This window comes from Cricetulus griseus, assembly GCF_003668045.3.
Source record: "Cricetulus griseus strain 17A/GY chromosome 1 unlocalized genomic scaffold, alternate assembly CriGri-PICRH-1.0 chr1_1, whole genome shotgun sequence".
NCBI lineage: Eukaryota > Metazoa > Chordata > Mammalia > Rodentia > Cricetidae > Cricetulus > Cricetulus griseus.
In genome coordinates, this window is record NW_023276807.1 from 58060670 (window position 1) to 58081592 (window position 20923).

Consider the following 20923-nt stretch of genomic DNA (forward strand, 5'->3'; position numbering starts at 1 on the left):
AATAACTAAAATGTAAGTTATTTTTTCTTGACTAAACTCTGGCAGTTATATAAGTGTGTCTGTAAATACAAAAACAGAGCTTACTAGTATCTACAAATATTAGTTTGTACAACACATACCACAGTCACACAGAGCAGATGAAAATCCAGTGTTGATCTCCTACACCCCAAATAGTTTGGGTTTTTTGAGACAGGGTTTCTCTGTATTGCTTTGGAGGTTGTCTTGGAACTTGTTCTGTAGACCAGGCCGGCCTTGAACCCACAGAGATTGGCCTGCCTCTGTCTCCTGAGTGCTGGGATCAAAGGCATGTGGCACCAATGCCTGGCTCTCAAATGGTTCTTAAAGTACAAAAACTCAAGCACATTTCCGTTTCACTGAGTTATGGAGGGGGAAAAGAAATGCATCGAGTATGTAGCCGGGCGTTGGTGGCACACGCCTTTAATCCCAGTACCCTGGAGGCAGAGGCAGGTGGATCTCTGAGTTCGAGACCAGCCTGGTCTACAAGAGTTAGTTCCAGGACAGCCTCCAAAGCCACAGAGAAACCCTGTCTCAACGCCCCTCCCCCCAAAAAAAAACCAGTATGTTACAGCTTGTCTCATTGGTGCACACCTTTAATCCCAGCACTCAGAAGGCAGAGGAAGGCAAATCTTGAGTTCCAGGACATCCAAGGCTACAAAGAGAAACTCTGTCTTGAAAAACAAAAAGAGTATGTTATAGGAAGATATACATAAGACAAAATTTTATTTAAAGAATAACCAAAAAAAAAAAGAGTAGCTATTAGGTGGTCCTCAGTATCAAGTTCTCTTGATAGCCTATTAATTGTTGTTCCACATACTGCTTTGTGAACAAAAGGTAGAAAAAGATACATTTGTCTTAGAGATAATATCTGTAATTTTTCTTTCCTGATGAAGTAAAAAGATTGGCCAAAATTGGTAGTTTTATTGTTTAAGGCTTAATGGAATGTGACCACAAAAAGTAAAGTTTGGCTGGCACTGCCCTTATTTGTAAGGGACAGAGATTAAGTTTGGCAATAAAGTCTTCAGGGTAAAGTCTCCTTGGTGAAAAAGTAGCTTGAGGAGTGACATTTACAGAAATGTAAAGACCCTAGGTCTTGGACACCAATCTTGTGACCCAGATCCATTAACCTAATGAGAGAACTCCCGGAAGAGCCCCTGGCCAGAACAGGCTCCAGGCAGGGATTCCTGAGGGTCTAGCCTGAGAAGTGGGGCAAAGTGCACAGCCCTGTGGAAGCAGGAATACTGTGTGGCCGTGCTCTCACTTTTACCTTGGAAGAGACTCTTGGCTTGTGCACGGTGTCCAGTTAGGAGGGCTGATTTGCTTGTTCTCCATTGAGGTAGGTTCAGTTAAATATCCAAGTGGTGAGACTCACTGGGCTTTCTCTGTGAAGAGGGGAGTTTGTGCTTTTCCTGAAATGGTTTGTGGCATTCTACATCAGTCAGAGGAGGATAGTACTGCCTGTAGCAGAGGTAGGCAAATGTGATTCCAATCATGGACCCAACTAGTACATCTGGAGAGAGAGAGAAACCATGTTAGATACTACTTGGCCTCCAGGTTACGCTGTGTGTAGAGGCTAGGAAAGCCCTCGGCCCATGGTATAGTTTCTTAGAAGTGTCTAAATTTTATCATACAGTTACAGGATTATTAGATGAAACACCATATCAGAACACACCCTGTGTTAAATCAGCATGGACTGAGTTCGAATATTTTTCCTTTCCAAGACAGAGCTTCTCTCTGTAACCTCTCAGGCTGTCCTAGAACTTGCTCTGTAGACCGGGGTGCCCTCAAACTCACAGAGATCCCCCTGCCTCTGCCTCCAAGTACTGGGATTAACAAGCCTGGCTAGTTAGAATATTTAAATACAGGAGGATAGCAAGCCAATGTTCATTGGCTGCTCATCATTATTTCAAGAATTGTGGCCCAAGATTATGATTCTAACACTTCGGAGACTGAGGCAGGATAGTTTAAGGTGAGGCTTGGGCTAGAAAGGGAGACCCTGACATGTGAAAGATAACTCTGGAATGCCAGTCCTTCAACCTTTACTTGTGTTCCAGGGATCAAGCACAGGTTGCTAGGCTTGTGCAACAAGTATCTTTACTTCACTATGAGCCAGCTTGCTGGCCTAAAAGTTAACTTTTGTCCGTGACACAGCACAGGACCCAGGCTGTCCACACTCGCTCATTTGCTCATGCATTTGGCAGACACTTCGGAAGTCAATCCTCTGTGCCAGTTTCTAGGGTTAAAACAGGTGGAGCAGGAACTCCCGAGGCGTCCAAAGCTGCTTACCTTGCCAGTGGTGCTTGTAGTCACACGTGCGGGACAATGCAATTACAGCTGCGAGGAGTAGAGGCGATAGGAAGGCACAGAGCCTCCAAGATTTCCCCCGGCCTTGTGGTGTAAAGCAGTGTAACTTTCCTGCCAGGTAGAAGGAAGCAAAGGCCAGACCAGCAAATGCAACTAGAACAGGGAAGACCTATGAGTTGTGTATTTGCATGGAAGCCCTGTCACTCACGTCCAGACAGAAGGCTGGGGAGCAAGGGCAGGCTTTACCCCATCCTCCCCACTTGATTACAGGGATGGGAAATGAAGGACTTCAGTTTCTGTCTCAGAGTTAGTATTTTAAGTAAGAATAGTTTCTGGAATACAAGTTATTACTGTGGACAGTGCTGTAGACTCCTCATCTATAAGTGGGAACCCAAAAAACTTGCTCTATAGACCAGACTGGCCTTGAACTCAAGAGATCCGCCTGCCTTTGCCTCCCAAGTGCTGGAATTAAAGGCGTGCCATCACCGTCTGGCCTAAATAAAGATATGACTGGTAAGAGAAGGCTCATTCCAGCAAGGCTCCGTAGGTTAAATGTAATAATTTTTAGAAGTACATATTGGGGCTGGTCAGTTCCCAGGATTCAAATGGCAACTGTAACTCCACTTCAAGGGGATCTAACACCGCCTTCTGGCCTCTGTAGCGCGCGCGCGCGCGCACACACACACACACACACACACACACACACACACACACACACACAAAGTAGTCCATCTGAGGGTCATACAGGAGGAGTGTCCACTGGGGAAGCTCTTCCGGCCCTCATTCACCACATCCTCATCCCCTGTGCATGTCAGGTCAGAGTGGGCCAGCCCATCAGGGAAGCACCGGTAGAAGAAATCTGGACGTGGCCTGGAAGAAATAAGCACAGTGTGAGCTTGTACAATTTAACAGAAAGCATTTTCAGTTGTAGATGTCAATAATCCTGTTAATTACTGTCCTAGACAAGATAATGTGACTGGATTAGGATAGTCCTTATACTGAGAAAAGAGCTTTAGTCACATGTTATAATTTAAGAGAAGTAGACTGTAAGAGAAAGATGTCATGCAACAGGATTCAAGCAGAGGTGCACAGGTGGTGCTTAGCGGCTGCAGCTGAGGGCGTATCTGTCAGAACCCCAAGGACAGGCCAGTACAGATGCCTGAGTACTAACAATGCAGCCAGTGTTTAAGGGGAAAGTCTCTAGCACATGATTACATCTCAGCACAAGAGCAGCTAACACTGCAGTCCTCGGGAGGCTAGAGGCTGTGGTGGGTACAGCCAGGACAGGACACAGACCAGGTGGCACATTTAGGACAGGCAGAGGGCCCGAGGAGAGTTTTGTAGGTGAGAATAAAGGAAGGCATTGAGATGATGGAGGCTGAGGGGGTTTGCGTGTCAGCAGTTTCTCTCTCACCTGCCCACTATCAGTTTCACTGTGTTGGTGAAGACACCATTCAGAGCGAGGGCGAGGCTCGCAGCTGGAAAGGAACCGAAAGGAACTGTTTGGGGAAAGAGTAGCCGCAGCCACATAAAGAGCTCTCCTTGCTCCGAGGTAGACTCCAGCCAGAGCCAGGCACAAAAGCAGCTGTGGCTATATACCTTAAAAACTTAGTAGCAGCTGTGGGCTTTGAACGTGAAAAACTCGCGTGGCAGCTGTGGCCTCTGTACCCGAAAAGCGTAAACGGCCCCAGGACAGAGAAGTCAAGGGATTTGTGTGCACCTCCGTGTAGTTAGTGCCTTGTTAACAGAGCTCTAACAGGACCATTGTTCTTCTGCCTCACCGGGTAACAAGCGGGGTGAGAGGGCAGACTTTAGGGGTCCACACAAGGCTCCGGTGGCTGCACTCCACGACTATTTGCCAGCAGTAGCAGAGAAACCGGGAGGGCTTCTTACCCAGGCAGGCTTGCTTGCTGTCGTTGGTGTCAGCTTTCTTCAGAAACTTGGCTAGGAAGATCAGGGACAGTGGAGTGAGAAATGCAATGACCTGAACGAAAACACATGGCAGGTAAAGCCACCTGCTGCCTCGCACCCCCACCCAGACGCCATGCTCTAGACCTGGATCTCAAGGAGAGCACAAGGCAGGCAGAAGCCCCTGCGGGCCGCGGGGAGGGCAGCTCACGCACAAACATGGGGACGGTGGGGAAGTATTCGGCCTCCACGTACGGGTTCCGGTAGAGCCACAGCTCCTCGGGCTGGATCCGTCTCTGGAAAGGAGGGAGCAGCTCGGTCACCCTGAAGGGGAAAGGGGCGATGATCGACAGGCTCCTTGGGCGGAAGGTCCTGCCGCCCCGAGCAGCTTCTCAAGAGCGAGCACCCAGGGACGCCCGGGAGTGTTCTAACAAATCCTTACAGGAAGGCCACAAAGAGCAGGACCCTCACGCTCAGCTCCGCTCCCAAGGCCGCCGTCCCCATTCCGCCGCGCGGCTCCGCCACCAGGTGCTGACGTGGCTGCCTCTGCCTGCGCAGTGGTTCAGCCCCGGGCTCAGCGCCACCTGGCGAGCTCCGAGGAAACACTACCAGCAGGGCCTCGGATCTCCCCGAGCTGCTCCACCAATCGAGGAGCTTTGGGGAAATAGGACGTTCAGGACTCCTATGCTTTGAGTACCTCCTAACAAAAGCAACAAAGGCATTGTCCTCTGGTTGATCGGCATGACCTGGCCCGTTGTCTAACCAGCAAGCCACCTTTGGGTCTCAAATCACTGGGATGAAAGTGCCCTTCAACCACCTGGTGCCCGGATCATCTTACAGGTCACTGAAAGGAACGCCATCCTCCAAGGACCCTTCCTCTACAAAAACAAAACAGAAAACTCACTTTAAAGAAACTATTTCTTAGCAGTATTTTAAGGGTAAAAACCTGGGTGAGGTTGGGTAGATTTTTTTGGTGTGTATCTCATTTCCCAGTAAACTGGACATGAAATTACAGGCAAAGAACAAGCCCATATACTTAATTAGAACATACAGGACAATTTATTAAAGTCAACTCAAGCAAGACCTGAAACCAATGGAATGCCATTAAAAACCGTTTCCACATTCTTACAGAAGCAGAAAAACATTTGAATTCTAAAGTATCTGTAAAATTAAAAAGGCCAAATTTTCAGTACAATGTACAAAAACTCCCACCAGCACATGTCAGTAAGAAGCTTAATTATTACAGGCAATCCTACACTACAACCAGTTAACAGTAAGCCATCTTTATACAGGTTAACCAAGATGGGTAGGCTCATATTTTGCAATAAAACATTAGTCAATCAACAAAATCCTTAAGCTATGTTTTGGAGTCATTATACAGTAATGCCCTAAAAGATATCCCCAGGGAAAATTAGCACTAATCCCTTAGTGTTAGGAGCTCCTGGCCAAGTCACAAAAACTAAAAAGACTGACCAGTGAAGGTTGACACTTTGAATATTAAGGACTCAAGTGGTTTAAGAAAAGTAATACTTCACAGAAACTACAAAGTTCATTACAGGTAAATACAGATGTAAACAATCTGTAAAGAACATTATTCAAAGAACACAAAGAATGAAGGTGGAATCTGCAGGTATTTGTTTATTGAATAATATTCAAATGGACACACATGAATTTGCCATATCAATTCAAAATATACACAAATCTTTGTATATAAAAAGATCTTTTTAGCCAGTTGTAATCAGTTAGCATCCTGGTTATAATTGGCAGTACAGTTACCGTAGGGTACATAACAACAACAACAACAAAAAAGAGATGTTAGTTGACAACAAAAACAAATGTAAAATTTCCTCATTCCTTTTAACTGACAAGAATCCCTATCCAGGCAAACTGGCAAATACTTGAAGGCCATTTGCACACACCAAGGCTCTGTCAGCAGGTAGGGAAACAGACAGTGGAAGCTGGGGTGCCTCTAATCCCTTAGCAGACTAATGAAGTCAAGGGAAAACCAAGGACTGAATACTGACTTTGGCAACTTCTATTCCCCCTTCAACTCACACATTAATGACTTTCAGAGTCTACTAAAGGACAAGCAACACTTTTCTCCTCCCTCCCCCCAACACAGGTACAAGTGCTCACATTTGCCATTTTGACAATGGCTTGACAAAAGCAAACAACATAATTTTTTTTTTCTTCTTTTTTCCTTTTGAGACATGGTTTCTGAATAGCCCTAGCTGTCCTGGAACTCATTAAGTAGGCCTTGAACTCACAGACGTACTCCTGCCTCTGCTTCTGGAGTGCTGGGATTACAGTCATGAGCAACCATGCCTGGCAGCAGAAATGGTTTTTTGAAACAAGATTACACATAGCATTTCCGGAGTGTAACATAAATGCAAACACTCCACCCTCTCCACACACACACACACCCCCACCCCCACCCAGGCATATATTAAAAGGAGAAAAGAGATACTTGAGATGAAGCAAACAAACAAAAAAGATAAAACAAAACCATAGGAAATTATTTCTAAAAATGCTGTTGATATCTCCTGCAGGTCTCTTCCCCAAAGGTACCAACAAATCTAAGATAGCTACGCTCCCACTGGAAGAACTTTATTCTTGACAGTATACAAAGCAGTGCTTTCCACCCTGTCACTTAAGGAACTGTAATGAGAACCTGGAGCGTCTCAAGTACTTGAAGAACCGGCATTCAATGAGGCAGAGGTCTCAGTGTTATAGGGACAACATTGTGCCTGTGACCAACACTCACCATTGCCCTTCCTTGCTCTATTACTTTCTCTCAAGATCCCCAGTACCCTACCCAAGGTAAAACTTGGTGATGTTTCAGTACATACAAATGTCCAGCTTTTCAGTGTTTGCTAACCATTGTAAAGATGTCTACATTTACTCCTTGAGTCCAACTGAAAATGGACCAAGGTCTACTTTTGTTTACAAATAACCAGAGACCAAGGCTGGCTGGTCCTTCGTGAAGGGCCTGTCCATCTGATCACTTCCCATGCTGTCTACAGCAGCTTAGCAGAGTTAGGGGGTCGTCAGATGCAACAGGCATGTGAGGAAGAATTCAAGTCTAGTAATAAAGCAACTTCCCAATGTGTTTGTACTCTCATGAGAGACATAGAAACTACAAGTTTACCCAAGCTGGGAGACTCAAAGACAATTTGATTTCCTCTCCCATTAAGACATGATACAGAGCTGGAAGCACCTCAGCTTTGTGGAGAATGTATGCTGCAGGAGGAGTGTTGTGTTTAAAATAAAATGACAGATAAGCAGCAGGTTCTGGGGAACCAGGGTCTACATTTTGAGTAGATGACAGTATGACTTCAATCTGCAGGTCTAACAGAACTTATGGCATAAGAAAGAACTCAAAACAGAAACTACTTCATGAGAGTTGTCCACTAGCCCCACCCATTTGAGTGTTTCACAAGACAGACACTCAGTGTCTCTCGGTTCCACATCACTTACAGACACACTTGCAAATACTGTGGCAGGCAGAAGGGACAGCAGCTAGCTGCAGTCCCTTCCACAACCTTTTTTAGTTTCAAGTATGCTAACTCACTTATATATGTATATATATATATATATATATATATTATATATTATATGTTATCTATATAACACAGAAATCTCCACGTTCCCATGGCTCCCAAACTCAGTCTATTCTACAGCTTAGGGAAGATAGTTTTCTGAGAATGAAAGTGGAGTAGGGCTTGCAGTGCAAAGGTAAAGAGAAAATCCAGTCCACTCTGATCTGCAACACTGAGGAGATTAAAGAGGTGAATGGCTGCTTCAGCACACCGGCAGTGAGAGCACCTGCTCCTTCCTCAGCAGGGCACACGCAGCTACTCTGGTAGCCCAGGGTGGCCTCCAAGCACAGGGCCTGTGATGGCTTCATGACATCATCTCCAGCTCTTACTAACCCAGTTTCTCATCTTCCTCCAAAGACTCAGAATGAGGTGAAAACTATCACCATCAGTCCATGCTGCTCCAAGTGCTATCATTTCTGGACTGAATAAAACCAGTCCCAAATACTTCATAATACATACAGACTTAAAAGCTAATGAATGCTAGTTTCAGATACCAGTAAGCATGGTGCCTTTCAGGATATACTCAGATGTAGGACAGGAAAGCATGGTGTATATGTGCATACTTACACAGTCAAGGAGCCTTCTGCTTTTTTCTCCCTCAACTCAAAGACAGACCTAGGCCACAAAGGCCCAGGAAGATGCCCTTGCATTGGCACAGAAAAGCCAAGTTTGGAGCACTGAAAACTTGTGGGCTATGCTGAACTTTCTGAACCACACCTTGGCTTCCGAAACAGAACAATCCTATTAGTCATCAGAAGAGAAGAGATTGGAGAAGTTTTGCAAAGCTCTTTTAGAGATAGAAAAACAAATAGCCACACCAAAGAGTAGAGACAGGTCAACCTAAGGTATTTATAAATACATGATGCACCTTGGGGCTTACTATATAAAAGTTATCCAATACTAAAAAAGCATAAAGTCAAAAGGGAAACAAGATACAATTTCATATTGGACATAATGTTCTCATAAGAGTTACATTTGGAATATCAAAGGAAACCCTTTATCAGTGAATTTAAAAAATGTTTATCATATTTGTATAAAATAATATTTTAGTATGATAGAACCCAGATATTCTTACATTATTTTTTAAAGGACATCAAACTTGGTAATTGCTAAGGAGCAAGTATAATGTTTGCATGGGCTATGCTTCACATCAGTCAGAGTGACTGCCCTGGGCGCCATGCAACATCCTGTCTTCCTCCTCGTGGGAGCTTGTCTAACCACAGAATTACTAGAAGTGCTACATCCAGGTAGGTGGCAGTTTAGGAGCTTACAGAGGGAAACTGTAGTGTCTGTTGTCTATAAATTGCACATTTATATATATAAAAAGAAGAGGCACAAAATTGCTCTTTCACCCAGAGAAAGAGGTCTGAATTGATTTGTAAAAAATTAAAAAAGGAACAAACACACTTGACACAACTCCAGGGTGTGGGAGAGCATCTTCCACCCTACGTTGTTAAGGAAGTGCTAGGTTGTTAAGGAGGATAACCCTGACTGTGTACTGCCTGCCGGCAAGCAGTTAAAACTCACTAAGAAAGTTCATGTTTCACAGTAACACGAGGCGTCTACTTAGTGTGATGTTAGTGTCTCACATGTTTTCATACAAGTAATACTGGAATGGATACATTCCTAAGTGCTAGATGCAGGTGAATTCTGTGGGCAGACACCTTGGTATGCTCGAGTCTGTTCTATTCAAACATCACAGCCATGTTTTCAAACACCAACTTTCTTGGGAGTAAGCATTCTTAAGTGCTTTCTAAGATGAAGTGCATCTCCGCAGCTCTTACATACCCTGTGAAAGTTCTTCCCTTACTCAATGGGGAAAATTTTAAGCATTGTATAATATTAAGAAAAAATTGTACACAAAGAACTTGGAGCCGGGCATTGGTGGCGCATGCCTTTAATCCCAGCAGTCGGGAGGCAGATGCAGGCAGATCTCTGTGAGTTTGAGGCCAGCCTGGTCTACAGAGTGAGTGTCAAGATAGGCTCCAAAGCTACACAGAGAAACCCTGTCTTGAAAAAACAAACAAACAAACAAAAACAAAAAACAAAAAACTTGGGGATGTCTCTGTCTACTTTCACCACCCCCAAGATAGGAAACCAACTGAAAAAAAAAAAATCTTAAGATAGTCAGATTCAATTACATAGCTCTACCAGGAAACAGTGATCATCTGGCAGAGAGGACATGAGTGGCAGAAGAAAGACAGAAAATCAAATGCCCTTAAATTCCAAGTAAGGCTGGAGTCTACACTAGGTGGTCAGAAAATGGTGCATATATGATCCAGCTTTTGGTCTGTGCTCCTTGCCAATGTGTCAGGGTGACAGGGGTGAGCACCCTCCTATGTATCCACATCCCCACAAATGCACTCTATCCGAAAACCTGTAAACGGATAACAGTCAAAATCAGTGAGTGCATTTCACTCCCGTTCCCCTACTGGACACTTCCCCCACACACATTTCCAGGTGGTTACCACATCATGTAGCTCACCTAGTTTAAGGCCTCAGAGGTAAAAGCTCTCAAGGCATTCATTTCCAAGAGGCCAGACTGAATACTTGCTGAGAGCCTTGTCTGAGACTACAGAAGGCATGGGGAGAAGGAAGTTAGCCTAGCTACGGCTCAGTAAAGAGGTATATAAAGGTACACACACACACACACACACTCTCTCTCTCTCTCTCTCTCTCTCTCTCTCTCTCTCTCTCTCTCTCAGAGGTTATATTGTTGGAACTAAACTTCTCACATTTCCTAAAAATGAAAATAAATAAAGGAATGGCTAATTTTGCTTTTTATAACCAAGGATTGCATCTTAGGCTTTACCAAATTGATCTTATTGACAGAACTTTTCTCTCTCTCTCTCTCTCTCTCTCTCTCTCTCTCTCTCTCTCTCTCTCTCTCCTTTAAAAATGGGGATACCTCTTTTGCTAGTTGCAAAGACACTGAAGCACAATAAAAGGTAAGACCAAGGGAATTTCACTGTCCACAAAATTACCCCCAAACCAACAAAACGAATTAGAGAGAGCAGACACCACCTGCTTAGCCTATGTGAACTGGTTCCTATCTTCCCTTTGTAAGGCAGTCCAAGGGCAAGCGCACTAGCATCGCTTGGTTTTAAATGCAGCGTCTATCTGCTTCTTCCATTTAGAACATCAAGGGAGAAATCACCACCACTCATTCTTTGATTTCTTCTCCATGATCTTGTGATTCCCGTTTACACTTGATCTTGCTCCAATATTCTGGTGATACAGGAGATTCAGGGTTGTGGTCAGAGCAGCAGAGGCGACCTTCTAGTGCAGAGGGCACAAGAGCCCCCTTCGCATGATCTTTACAAAATGAGTGTGGGCAGAAGTCACAGAAGGAAACGGCTGCACGGTTACACTTGTCACACTGATGCCACGGACACTCCCACTTTCCTAAGGCAGGGGTTGGAGAAGGAATGCGCCTGTTAGCCTGTTTCTTAATTACTCAGGAAAAAAAAGTCAAGAGTGCGCCCCTTCCCCCTGGAGATAGGGTCTCACTCTATAGTCTTGCTGGGCTGGCCTACGTGCTAGGATTAAAGGCATATGCCATTACGCCCAGACTTTTCTTTTCTTTTTGAAACAATGCCTGTCTGTAGAGTCCAGGCTGGCCTGGAACTCCCAGGGACCAACTTGCTTATGCCCCCCAAGTGCTAGGATTAAAGACGTGCCCCACTACACATACCCTACCTTCTTTGCTTAGAGACTAATTCCAACCAAATCCAGCTCCAGACTCCAGCCAAACAACCATATAGTCATGTTATTTCATACAGACATGAGCCTCTGGCCCAAGCCCAATGTCCTACGTGCCAACTACCCACTCCTGGTAATCATAAATAAGATACCTGACCTTGCTGCCACATGTGGGTTACCCAATTTGCATGGAAACATATTTCTGACCATGTAATTTTGTTTGCCTGTGAAATATTTCTTATTTCACAGTTCTATGAAAGAGGGCAGAATGTATCCCAAGTTACACATAAATGGTAAAACCTGAAGCAGAGAAGGGCTTGAAGGTCCAACTTACCATATGGTGGCTGAGTCAGGTTAAGGCATAGAAGGTGGTATGCTTTGGGACAGTCTTTTTTGTCACACATGACCAGCTCTCCCCCGTCTCCACACTGGAAACAGTAATCCTCATGGATCTGCTTTGGCTCTGTTCTGAGTTTCCGTCTTTTCTTTAACTTGGCATTTTTTGTCTTCTCATCAACTGTGGCCACACTTGCAGACTGGGAAGACAGACAGCATAGTTTCAACGTCAGAGAACGATGAAGCTTTACACAGAGTGTAAAGTGCACACCACACAGCCTTAACTGCGTCTCTGTGAGTGTCCTACAAACACCAGAAGGGCTTACCTCACAGCAGCCCTTGTAATAAAGCAAGGCTTCTTATTGTCCATGGGAGCTGTTTGGTTTCTCTGAAGCAGTTTATCAAGTGCACTGCTAGGAGGCAGTGGGCTGAGCAAAAACTACAAGACTGTTTGTCATTTCCTTGATTTTTTTTTTTAAAAAAGTTTATTTTTATTTTATATACATTGGTGTTTTGTCTGCATGTATGTCTGTGTGAGGGTGTCAGATTCCCTGGAACTGCAGTTACAGACAGTTGTAAGCTGTCATGTGGATGCTGGGAATCGAACCTGGATCCTCTGGAAGAGCAGCCACTGCTTTTAACTACTGAGCCATCTCTCCAGCCCCCATTTCCTTTTTTTTTTTTTTTTTTTTTTTTTTTTTTTTTTTTTTTTTTACAGGCAGCTTTAAAGAGAGAGAGGAGGAAAGGAAGGCAGGCCTTCATCTCCATGTTTCTCAAATTCACCTGGCCGAGTTGGAAGGTGCTTTGGAGAAATTTGTGGAGAAACCAAACTCCATACCCTCCTCTGACTCTTCAGTCTCGGATTGGGGCTTCAGCAGGAGCAGGAGCAGCAGTAAACAAGGCCTTGACATTTCAGCAGGTGGACAGGTATGCTCAGTCGCCACACACAAAGCCAGGACCAGTTTGCAGGAACTGATGATAGAATATGGTGCTGAGGCAACAGTTAGACACCAGTCCGCAGACAAACACTGGCAACACTGCCAGCAGTTTCCTCTGTGATATCATGCTCTCCAGCTCAGAACTTTATATGTTTGCCAGGGTCAAACACCTGCTGGCTGATCAGCCTGGAAAAGGGAAAGCTGCCCAAGTTCAGCAGCGTGGCTTTGCTGGCTCCCTCTTTGCAGCTCTTCCTCAGCTGCACGCTGCTCAGAGTTTCAGTGGTGGAGTCACCCCTGCAGACATCAGTGGTGATATCTAAGGCTTAGAAGAAGTGGTCTTCGAGCCGGGCGTTGGTGGCATACACCTTTAATCCCAGCACTCGGGAGGCAGAGGCAGGCGGATCTCTGTGAGTTCGAGGCCAGCCTGGTCTCCAGAGCGAGTGCCAGGATAGGCTGCAAAAGCTACACAGAGAAACCCTGTCTCGAAAAACCAAAAAAAAAAAAAAAAAAAAAAAAAAAAAAAAAACAAAGAAGAAGAAGAAGTGGTCTTCTAGAACTAAGTGTTCTGGGGCTGCACAGTGACCTCACATGGAGCTACAGCATCAACATGGGCAGCAGCTGGCGAGTCCCTGACCTCAGTGAGATCCTCCTTGGTGAGCACAAACCATCCCCCAACCACTCCCAGACACAAGGCAAGCGTTTCTCCAGAGCTGGGCTGTTTTCCAGATACCCCCAATGGTGTTTCCCTCAGGATGTTCTTGTCCATTGGCACCATAGCTGTCCTTCGGAGGTCCATGCAGATCTGCTTAGAGCACTGAAGCATTTTAGATAGTCATCGCAAAGCTTAACAATCTTTCTTCCATGTGTAGGTATGAGTGTCTGCATGTGGGTATGCGCACACGAATGCAGCTGTTCAGGGACACAGGAGCCACCAAACCCCACGAGTTGGAGTTAACAGAGGGCTGTGAGTGCCAGATGCAGACGCTGGGAACTGCACGTGGGCCCTCTAGAAGAGCAAGTGTCTTTCTTGTGAACTGAGCCACCATTCCATCGGTCCAGGCTGACCATCTTCCCTGGGCATGATGGCAGGGCACTGATTGGTCAGTGATTGCTAGGTCGTGTTCAAAGACAATGTCCAACTGCTGAGCTGTTGCTTTCTTTGTTTTAATCATAACGGTGGTTAGCTGCAAGCTGCTTTACTTCATCACTGTTCAGACTTCAGTCTGCCTTTCCCCCAGTGACCTATAACTTACACGCTACAACATACACCTTATATTTATGTAAGGTTTGTGTTTGTTTGTTTCTACTTTTTTTTAAAGATTTTATTTATTTTATATACAACATTCTGCTTCCATGTATATCTGCACACCAGAAGAGGGCACCAGATCTCATAACGAATGGTTGTGAGCCACCATGTGGTTGCTGGGAATTGAATTCAGGACCTATGGAAGAGCAGTCAGTGCTCTTAACCTCTGAGCCATCTCTCCAGCCCCTGTTTCTACTTTTATTTTCCTTTCTGGGCTAGCTGGAATTGACAGCAAACCTCCTGCCCCTGCCTCCCAAGTGCTAGGATTACATGCTTGAGTCATGACACCTAAGTAACACTCACCATTTTAAAAGCATATAATCCAGTCAGTTTTAGTGCATTTCAGAAAAACCAGACCTTACTAAAACAAGCTTCATTAAAAGTGAGAATAGCAAGCTGGGTATGGTAATGAAAGCCGGTGGTCCCAACAATTTGGGAGGTGAGGACAGAAGAATCAGGAACACAGGGTCATCCTCAAAAACAGAACAATTCAATGCCAGCCTGCACTGGATCCATGAGATCTGTCAAAAGACCATCACCCCTCCACCACAGAGTCATCCACAGACCTGACAGAGTGGCGGGATTCTGTAACCCTGCCAGTAACCTACAAAGCCAAGAAAGTCCTTTAGTATGCATCCCTTCCCTGCCCTTGGCTGGGGCACCCTGTACAACTGACCTTTGGTCGAACTCCTAGAAAGCCACTGCAGTTATCTGATCCACAGTGGCACACTGTCCTGCCGTTGCCCAGACAGTCCAAGTTATAATTAAATGTTAACTCCATCCCTAAAACACAAGAGAAATAATCATTCACAGTGACATCACGAGGAAGAGACACTGCCAGACACGGGCATGTCCAACACATGGCTCTAACACAAAGACTTGTCCCAGACAGGCAAGATTGCTCAGGTGGAAGTACTTGCCATGCAAGCCTGACACCATGAGTTTGATTCAGACACCCTGGTGGAAGAGCAGAGCCTAATCCCAAAATTCGTTATCTGTCCTCATGAGCACTTACGTATACACACATCATACAGACATACCAAAAAGAATATAAGTTTAAAGACTTCTTCCTTCCATATTCTATCTTACCAAAAAACAATGGTAGAAAAGTGGAGACATGGCTGACATCCCTGCCCAACAACGAGTATGGAAAAGCTAAATATTCTAAGCACAAGACATACCCTTTTACAAAAGTGGTTAAAATAATGAACATGTGATCTACGATCAAGAAGGGCTTCTAGCCTAGGCTTCCTTTAAAGCTGAAATCTAGTTTGGTTTGTTTTGTTCTGTTTTTCAAGACAGGGTTTCTCTATGTAGCCCTGACTATCCTGGAACTTACTTTGTAGACCAGGCTGGTCTTGAATTCACAGAGATCCACCAGCCTCTGCCTCCTGAGTGCTGGGATCAAAGGTGTGCGCCACCACTGCACTCTAGTTTCTAAATGAACAACATGACATGGCATCGTGACCGTGTTAGGAAAGCCTTCCACTATGAACCAATACCTGTTCACAACTCAAGTTCACTACATATGTGACAGCTCTGGGGATCCAAATTGAAGCCCCTTAACACTCTTTCAGCCAGGTGTGAACAACCCAGAGTCTAGAAAGAGCTTCAGTTTGTCCTCAGTACTCAATTGCTCTTACCAATTCCCTAAGCCTTAGGAGACACTAAATGCTCCGTTGAGAAGCTAAGAAGGGAACAAGAATGAAAGCTCCCTGTCTATTGGGAGACAGAATGGCTTTTCAGAGCTGAAAACCAAAGAAAAGAAACCAGCAGATGTTGATACAAGCAAATTACTTTTTATAAAAAGATTTGACTTTCATTATTTTTAATTATGTGCATGTGCGAGTGTGGGTGGTGCCTTTAGAAGCTAGAGACCTGTTTGACCCCCTGTAGCTGGAGTGCAAGCAGTTGTGAGCCACCCTACACAGATGCTGGGAATTGAACTTGGGTCCTCTGCAAAAGGACTTAACTGCCGAGCCATCTCTCCAGTCGACACAAGCTAGTTACTTTTTTTTTTGGTTTTTCGAGACAGGATTTCTCAGTAGCCATGGAGCTCGCTCTGTAGATCAGGCTGGCCTCAAAGTCACAGAGATCTGCCTGCCTCTGCCTTCCGAGTGCTGGGATCAAAGGCGAGCGCCACCACCGCCCGTAAGCTACTTGGTTACTTTTGGTATGTGTTAAGAGGACAGAGCTAGGCCATTTGGTTACATCATACAGACAGCAGTATTTTGGGAAAGTTGTGCTTATGAACTGGAAGTAGTAACACACTGGTACACACACACACACATCCCAGGATCCTCTTCTGCACAAAGGCCTACTGGTACTTTCTCTCTTCGAATGCAGTTTAATAGCACTGATAAATAACACCGAGTTCCAAACAGAGCATACTGTCTTATCTGAATCAACACTCGGATGCCAAGACTTAAAGGATAATGTCCTCCCTGACAAAACAGACATCCCCCACAGAGGGAGCCAGTACAGCAAGTTGCCCTTTACCTGCAGGGATATCGCAAATAGCAAACAGTCCAACTCGAACATCTCCATTTACTGTCCACTTCTGTGTCTCACAGTTTGGATTACAGCTGTGGTTCATGAAACGAGAATAATTTCCTTTTGGTCCAGCATCAATTATTCGGTCCTTCAGAAAGGGGAAGGAAAAGGGGGGGGGGATACTTAGGACATAAACTAAATACAAGCCCATTTAGAAATACACATTATTTATTATCAGCTGGCAACGGGCAGTTCTGAAGACACAGCAGCCACCCTCTGTGTAGTTGCTGTTTGATGGCCTTAGATTTTTAAAGCTTCTAACTAGACACTGCATAGAATGGTGTGATGGTGGTGGCCTAATAAATATAGGGTCAGCAGGCCACATGTCCAGGTAGTTTTGATAAGTACTACACCATTTGGATAGCCAACTACTCAATTATTTTGTTCTCAGTTTTTCTTTCCCGCTCTAAGCAAGAAGTGAAACTGTGGTGGACAGACGAGTGAACACCATGCAGATGGGGAAGGGGGCTGGGACTCCCCCAAAGAGGATGTGGAGACGCACTGTCTCTCTGCTCTCACGAGGGGTATACTTTCCAGTCACCACCTACTTTATTTTCATTTACATTGTTCAACACACAGAAAACACTAGACAGTTGGCCCCCTCAGTTTGGACTCTAACAATGTGGATAAGCCCCAAGCCTGAAGCTCTAGGATGTCACGATGGCTGACCTGAAATCAGTGAGACTGGGATTCAAAGAGGCAGACTACAGCATGAAATGGCAGTTGAAGTTATGCTCATGAAACACATGAAAGCTGTAAAATCTTCAAATAATGACATAACTACTACATATTGTTAAAAGTACTTTCAAAATAATCTTTTTTTTTTTTTTGAGACAGGGTCTTACAATGCAGCTCTGGCTGGTGTGGAACTTACTATGTAGACCAGGCAGCTCCACCTGCCTCTGCCTTGAACGTGCTGGGATTAAAGGCGTGTGCTACCATGCCCAGCAATCTCTTTTATTGTTTCTTGTTTTTGCTTGTGATGAGGCTCAAACCCACAGCCTCACATGTGTCCAGTACATGCTTTACCATGGAGCCATGACCTCAACCTGAATGACATTCTGAATCTTTTAGAAACACCCCAGAACACAGGGAACACAGGTACTAGTCTTGATTCTTAAGTGTGACAGTATACTAAACAAATGACCGAAATGTACCTTGCCCTGGGTTTCCCTTCCCCTGTGGATTACTACAATAATTGAGGTCATGGCTGCAATGCAATGGGCAAATGCATATCGCTCTAATGCTTACATACATCTTTGCTTCTTTTGTTCCTTTTTGTGTGTTTGTCTGTTTTATTTAGACAGGATCTCCCCCTCCCCAACAAGGGGTTTCTCTGTGTAGCAGCCCTGACTGTCCTACAACTCACTCTATAGACCAGGCTGGCCTAGAACCCACAGAAATCCACCTGCCTCCAAGTGCTAGGATTAAAGGGTGTACCACCACCACCTGGCTAGACAAGATCTTATGCAGCCCAGGGTGGCCTCTAACTTAAATTTCTGATTCTCATGCCTTACCTTCCCAAATGCTGGAAGTATAGGTATGTGTTATGATGCCTGGCTAAAGTTTTATTTAAATTAGTAGTTTACTGCCATTTTTCTTATGATAACATTCATTATTTTCTGTGTATGAGTGTACTGCCTGCATGGATTCATGTGTGTCACATTGTTTGCCTGGTGCCTTTGGAGATAAGAGAGCACCAGATCCCCTGGAACTGACATTAGACTACTGGAAGCCAGCATGTGGGTGTCAGGAACTGAACCCAGGTTGTCTTCAAGAATAACAAACGCTCTCAACCACTAAGTCATTTCTCCAACCCTGCTATCATTTCCTTTTAAAAAGCTAAATAAACACACAGAAACTTTTTGAGTTCTGGCTAATCAGAAATTTCAAGGTATTTTATGACTCAGAATCAGAGTGGATTCCTCTGACAGTGATAAAGAAACCAGGTCTCTCACTGACTCAGATCTGGGATTAGGACCCAACAACGGAAGCCCAGACACAGTCTCCTTATCTCTGACTAGCATATCCCTCTTGCCGTAGTCTCATGACTATGGGGAGGTTCCTTCTGTACTCCTGAAAGAATTACAGCACTGAGTACTGAAAATCATATATTATACTTAGAGAAAATGAAGAGAAAACTGGGTTCAACATAATATTATGAACAAAACATAAAGTTCCTTTTTCTCACCAAAAAATAAAAGCAATTTTACCTTGGTAACAGTTAACATATAAAAATTAGTTACACTGTTCTCGTGTGCTCGCTTGATTCGAAGTCTGCATTCTTCTTCATCAATTAATTCACCAACATATTCATTTACAAATTCACCCTGCAGAGAGGCATTTAATACGGAACTGTAAAATCCATGCACTATACTGTAATGAATTTTTTAACACCACATGTATGAATTGAAAAGAAAAGAGTAGCCAGTGCTCTTACACTGCTTCCACCAAGCACCTCAGTGTCAAGTGTATGTGCATCTGCCTCAAAAAGGAAAAAAGAAGGCTGAGGGCTGGGGATGTAATGCGATTAGCAGAGTCCTTGTCTAGTTTGTACAAGGCCATGGGTTCAATCCCCAACAGCGCATAAACTCCGTGTGGCAGCACATGCTATAATCCTAGCACATGGAAGGTATAGATAGGACATGTTGATATCTAGTCCAGTCTGGGGCACATGAGATCTTGCCTTAACAACAACAAAACCCTAGGGCTAGGGGTCAAAAATGGCTTGGTGTGCAACCTCAGTCTGACACCATGAACCCACATGACGGGCCGAGAGATGCTCCGACTCCCACCAAGCACCATGGTGTCCAAGTGTCTGTGGATCTGCCTATCCCAGTTATCTCAGACAAGCTTTTTAAAAATGTAAAAAAACAGCTGGGCGGTGGTGGCAGGAGGCAGAGGCAGTCAAATCTCTGTGAGTTTGAGGCTAGCCTGGTCTACAGAGAAAGTTCCAGGACAGCCAGAGCTACACAGAAAAACCTGTTTTGGAAAAACAAAAAAAGTAAGCGACAAAAACCAGAGCTGTGAGCTGTGAGCCTGCCCAGTTGGTAAAGTGCCCCTCACAGTTGTGAAGACCTGATCTCAGATGCCCATAGTTAAGAGGTCAAGCATGTTGGCAGACGCCTGAAATCCTAGTGAGTATGGGAGGTGAGGACCAGACAAATTGCTGGAGAAGTTCTAGGCCAATGAGAAACCTTGTCTCAAACAGTAAGTTTGACCTAGTTGGCCTTTTGTCAACTTGACAGGAGCTGAGTTATCTGGGAAGAGGAACCAAATGAGAAAATGCCTCCACCATGTCACCTATTGGTGAGTCTGCAGGGTATTCTCCTGGTTAATGACTGATGTGGGAGGGCCCAGCTCACTGTGGGTGGCCCCACCCTGGGTGGGTGGTCCTGGATGGCCTAAGAAAGCAGGCTGGCCAGGCTGTGGTGGCACACACATTCATACTAGCACTTGGGAGGTAGCGACAGCCTAGACTACATAGTAGTTCAGGACAGCCAGAGCTTTAAAAACAACAACAACAACAACAACAACAACAACAACAACAAAAAGAAAGGGACGAGAGCCAACTGAGCCACAGGGAGCAGCATAAGCGCTATGGGTGGCACTCCTTCATGGCCTCTGCTTCAGTTCCTACCTTGAGTTCTTACCCTGACCGCCTTTCATGATGGGCTACAACTGTAAGCTAAAATAAGCCTTTTCCTCCCCAAGATGCTGAGACATGTTAAAGGCATGTAAACACCTTAGAAACAACACGCAGATTGTCACCGGACACACATGAGCACATGTTGTAGACTAGAGTTACAGATGGTTGCGAGCAGCCATGTGGATGCTGGGTGCTGAGAACTGAACCTGGGTCCTGTGTAACAGCAGCCAGTGCTCTTACTGCTGAGCCATCTCTCCAGTCACTTAAGTTGTTAATTTGTACTGTTTCTGAGACAGGGTCTTACTGTTAAGGGTTAGGCCAGAATTCACAAGTTTATATAGCCCAGGCCAGCATCACATTCTTGGAGATACTTCTGCTTTAGCCTCTCAAGTAATGGAAACAAGTGTCAGGCACCACACCCAGTTTTAAGTTGCTAGCTTTGTGGTAATACTTTTATGAAGTAGCAGAAAACTAATATGCCCTATCCATCAAGCCATCCTACTAAAACATTCCAGTAGTTTCTTGTCTGCGGTACTCATTGAGATCTAGCTCTTGGCTACCTATCTCACCTCGTGCCACCTACCACTGAGTGTTCATCAGTCTTGTCCAG

The 20923-nt window shown here is 44.9% G+C and overlaps 2 protein-coding genes across 10 annotated transcripts in view; both read right to left on the bottom strand.

Moving 5' to 3' along the window:
- Positions 1 to 724: 724 nt before the first annotated feature.
- Positions 725 to 4811, bottom strand: Plpp5 (phospholipid phosphatase 5). 3 transcript variants are annotated; one of them, XM_027395354.2, is made up of 7 exons: positions 4673 to 4811; positions 4446 to 4554; positions 4216 to 4306; positions 3737 to 3800; positions 3068 to 3192; positions 2305 to 2475; positions 725 to 1528 (listed from the first exon to the last, which is right to left on the bottom strand). In XM_027395354.2, exons 1-7 carry the CDS (start codon positions 4732 to 4734, stop codon positions 1365 to 1367), a joined length of 786 nt encoding a protein of 261 aa, XP_027251155.1. In that variant the 5' UTR covers positions 4735 to 4811; the 3' UTR covers positions 725 to 1364. The 3 variants fall into 3 exon arrangements, with proteins under 3 accessions (XP_027251155.1, XP_027251157.1, XP_027251156.1); XM_027395356.2 differs by having other exon boundaries at positions 4446 to 4526; positions 4673 to 4791; XM_027395355.2 differs by having other exon boundaries at positions 4216 to 4266; positions 4486 to 4526; positions 4673 to 4788.
- Positions 4812 to 5842: 1031 nt separating this feature from the next.
- The window catches only part of Nsd3 (nuclear receptor binding SET domain protein 3), a 110128-nt gene continuing 95047 nt past the window's right edge, over positions 5843 to 20923 (bottom strand). For 3 of the 7 annotated variants that reach the window (XM_027395351.2, XM_027395352.2, XM_027395350.2), the window contains 5 exons: positions 18878 to 18994; positions 16611 to 16752; positions 14788 to 14894; positions 11866 to 12067; positions 5843 to 11234 (listed from right to left, as the gene is read on the bottom strand). In XM_027395351.2, coding sequence (XP_027251152.1) covers positions 10993 to 11234; positions 11866 to 12067; positions 14788 to 14894; positions 16611 to 16752; positions 18878 to 18994 — 810 coding nt within the window. In that variant the 3' untranslated portion in view covers positions 5843 to 10992. The remainder of the gene's footprint in view (positions 11235 to 11865; positions 12068 to 14787; positions 14895 to 16610; positions 16753 to 18877; positions 18995 to 20923) is intronic. The other 4 variants (XR_004772576.1, XM_035453375.1, XM_035453376.1 and 1 more) reach the window with 4 other exon arrangements.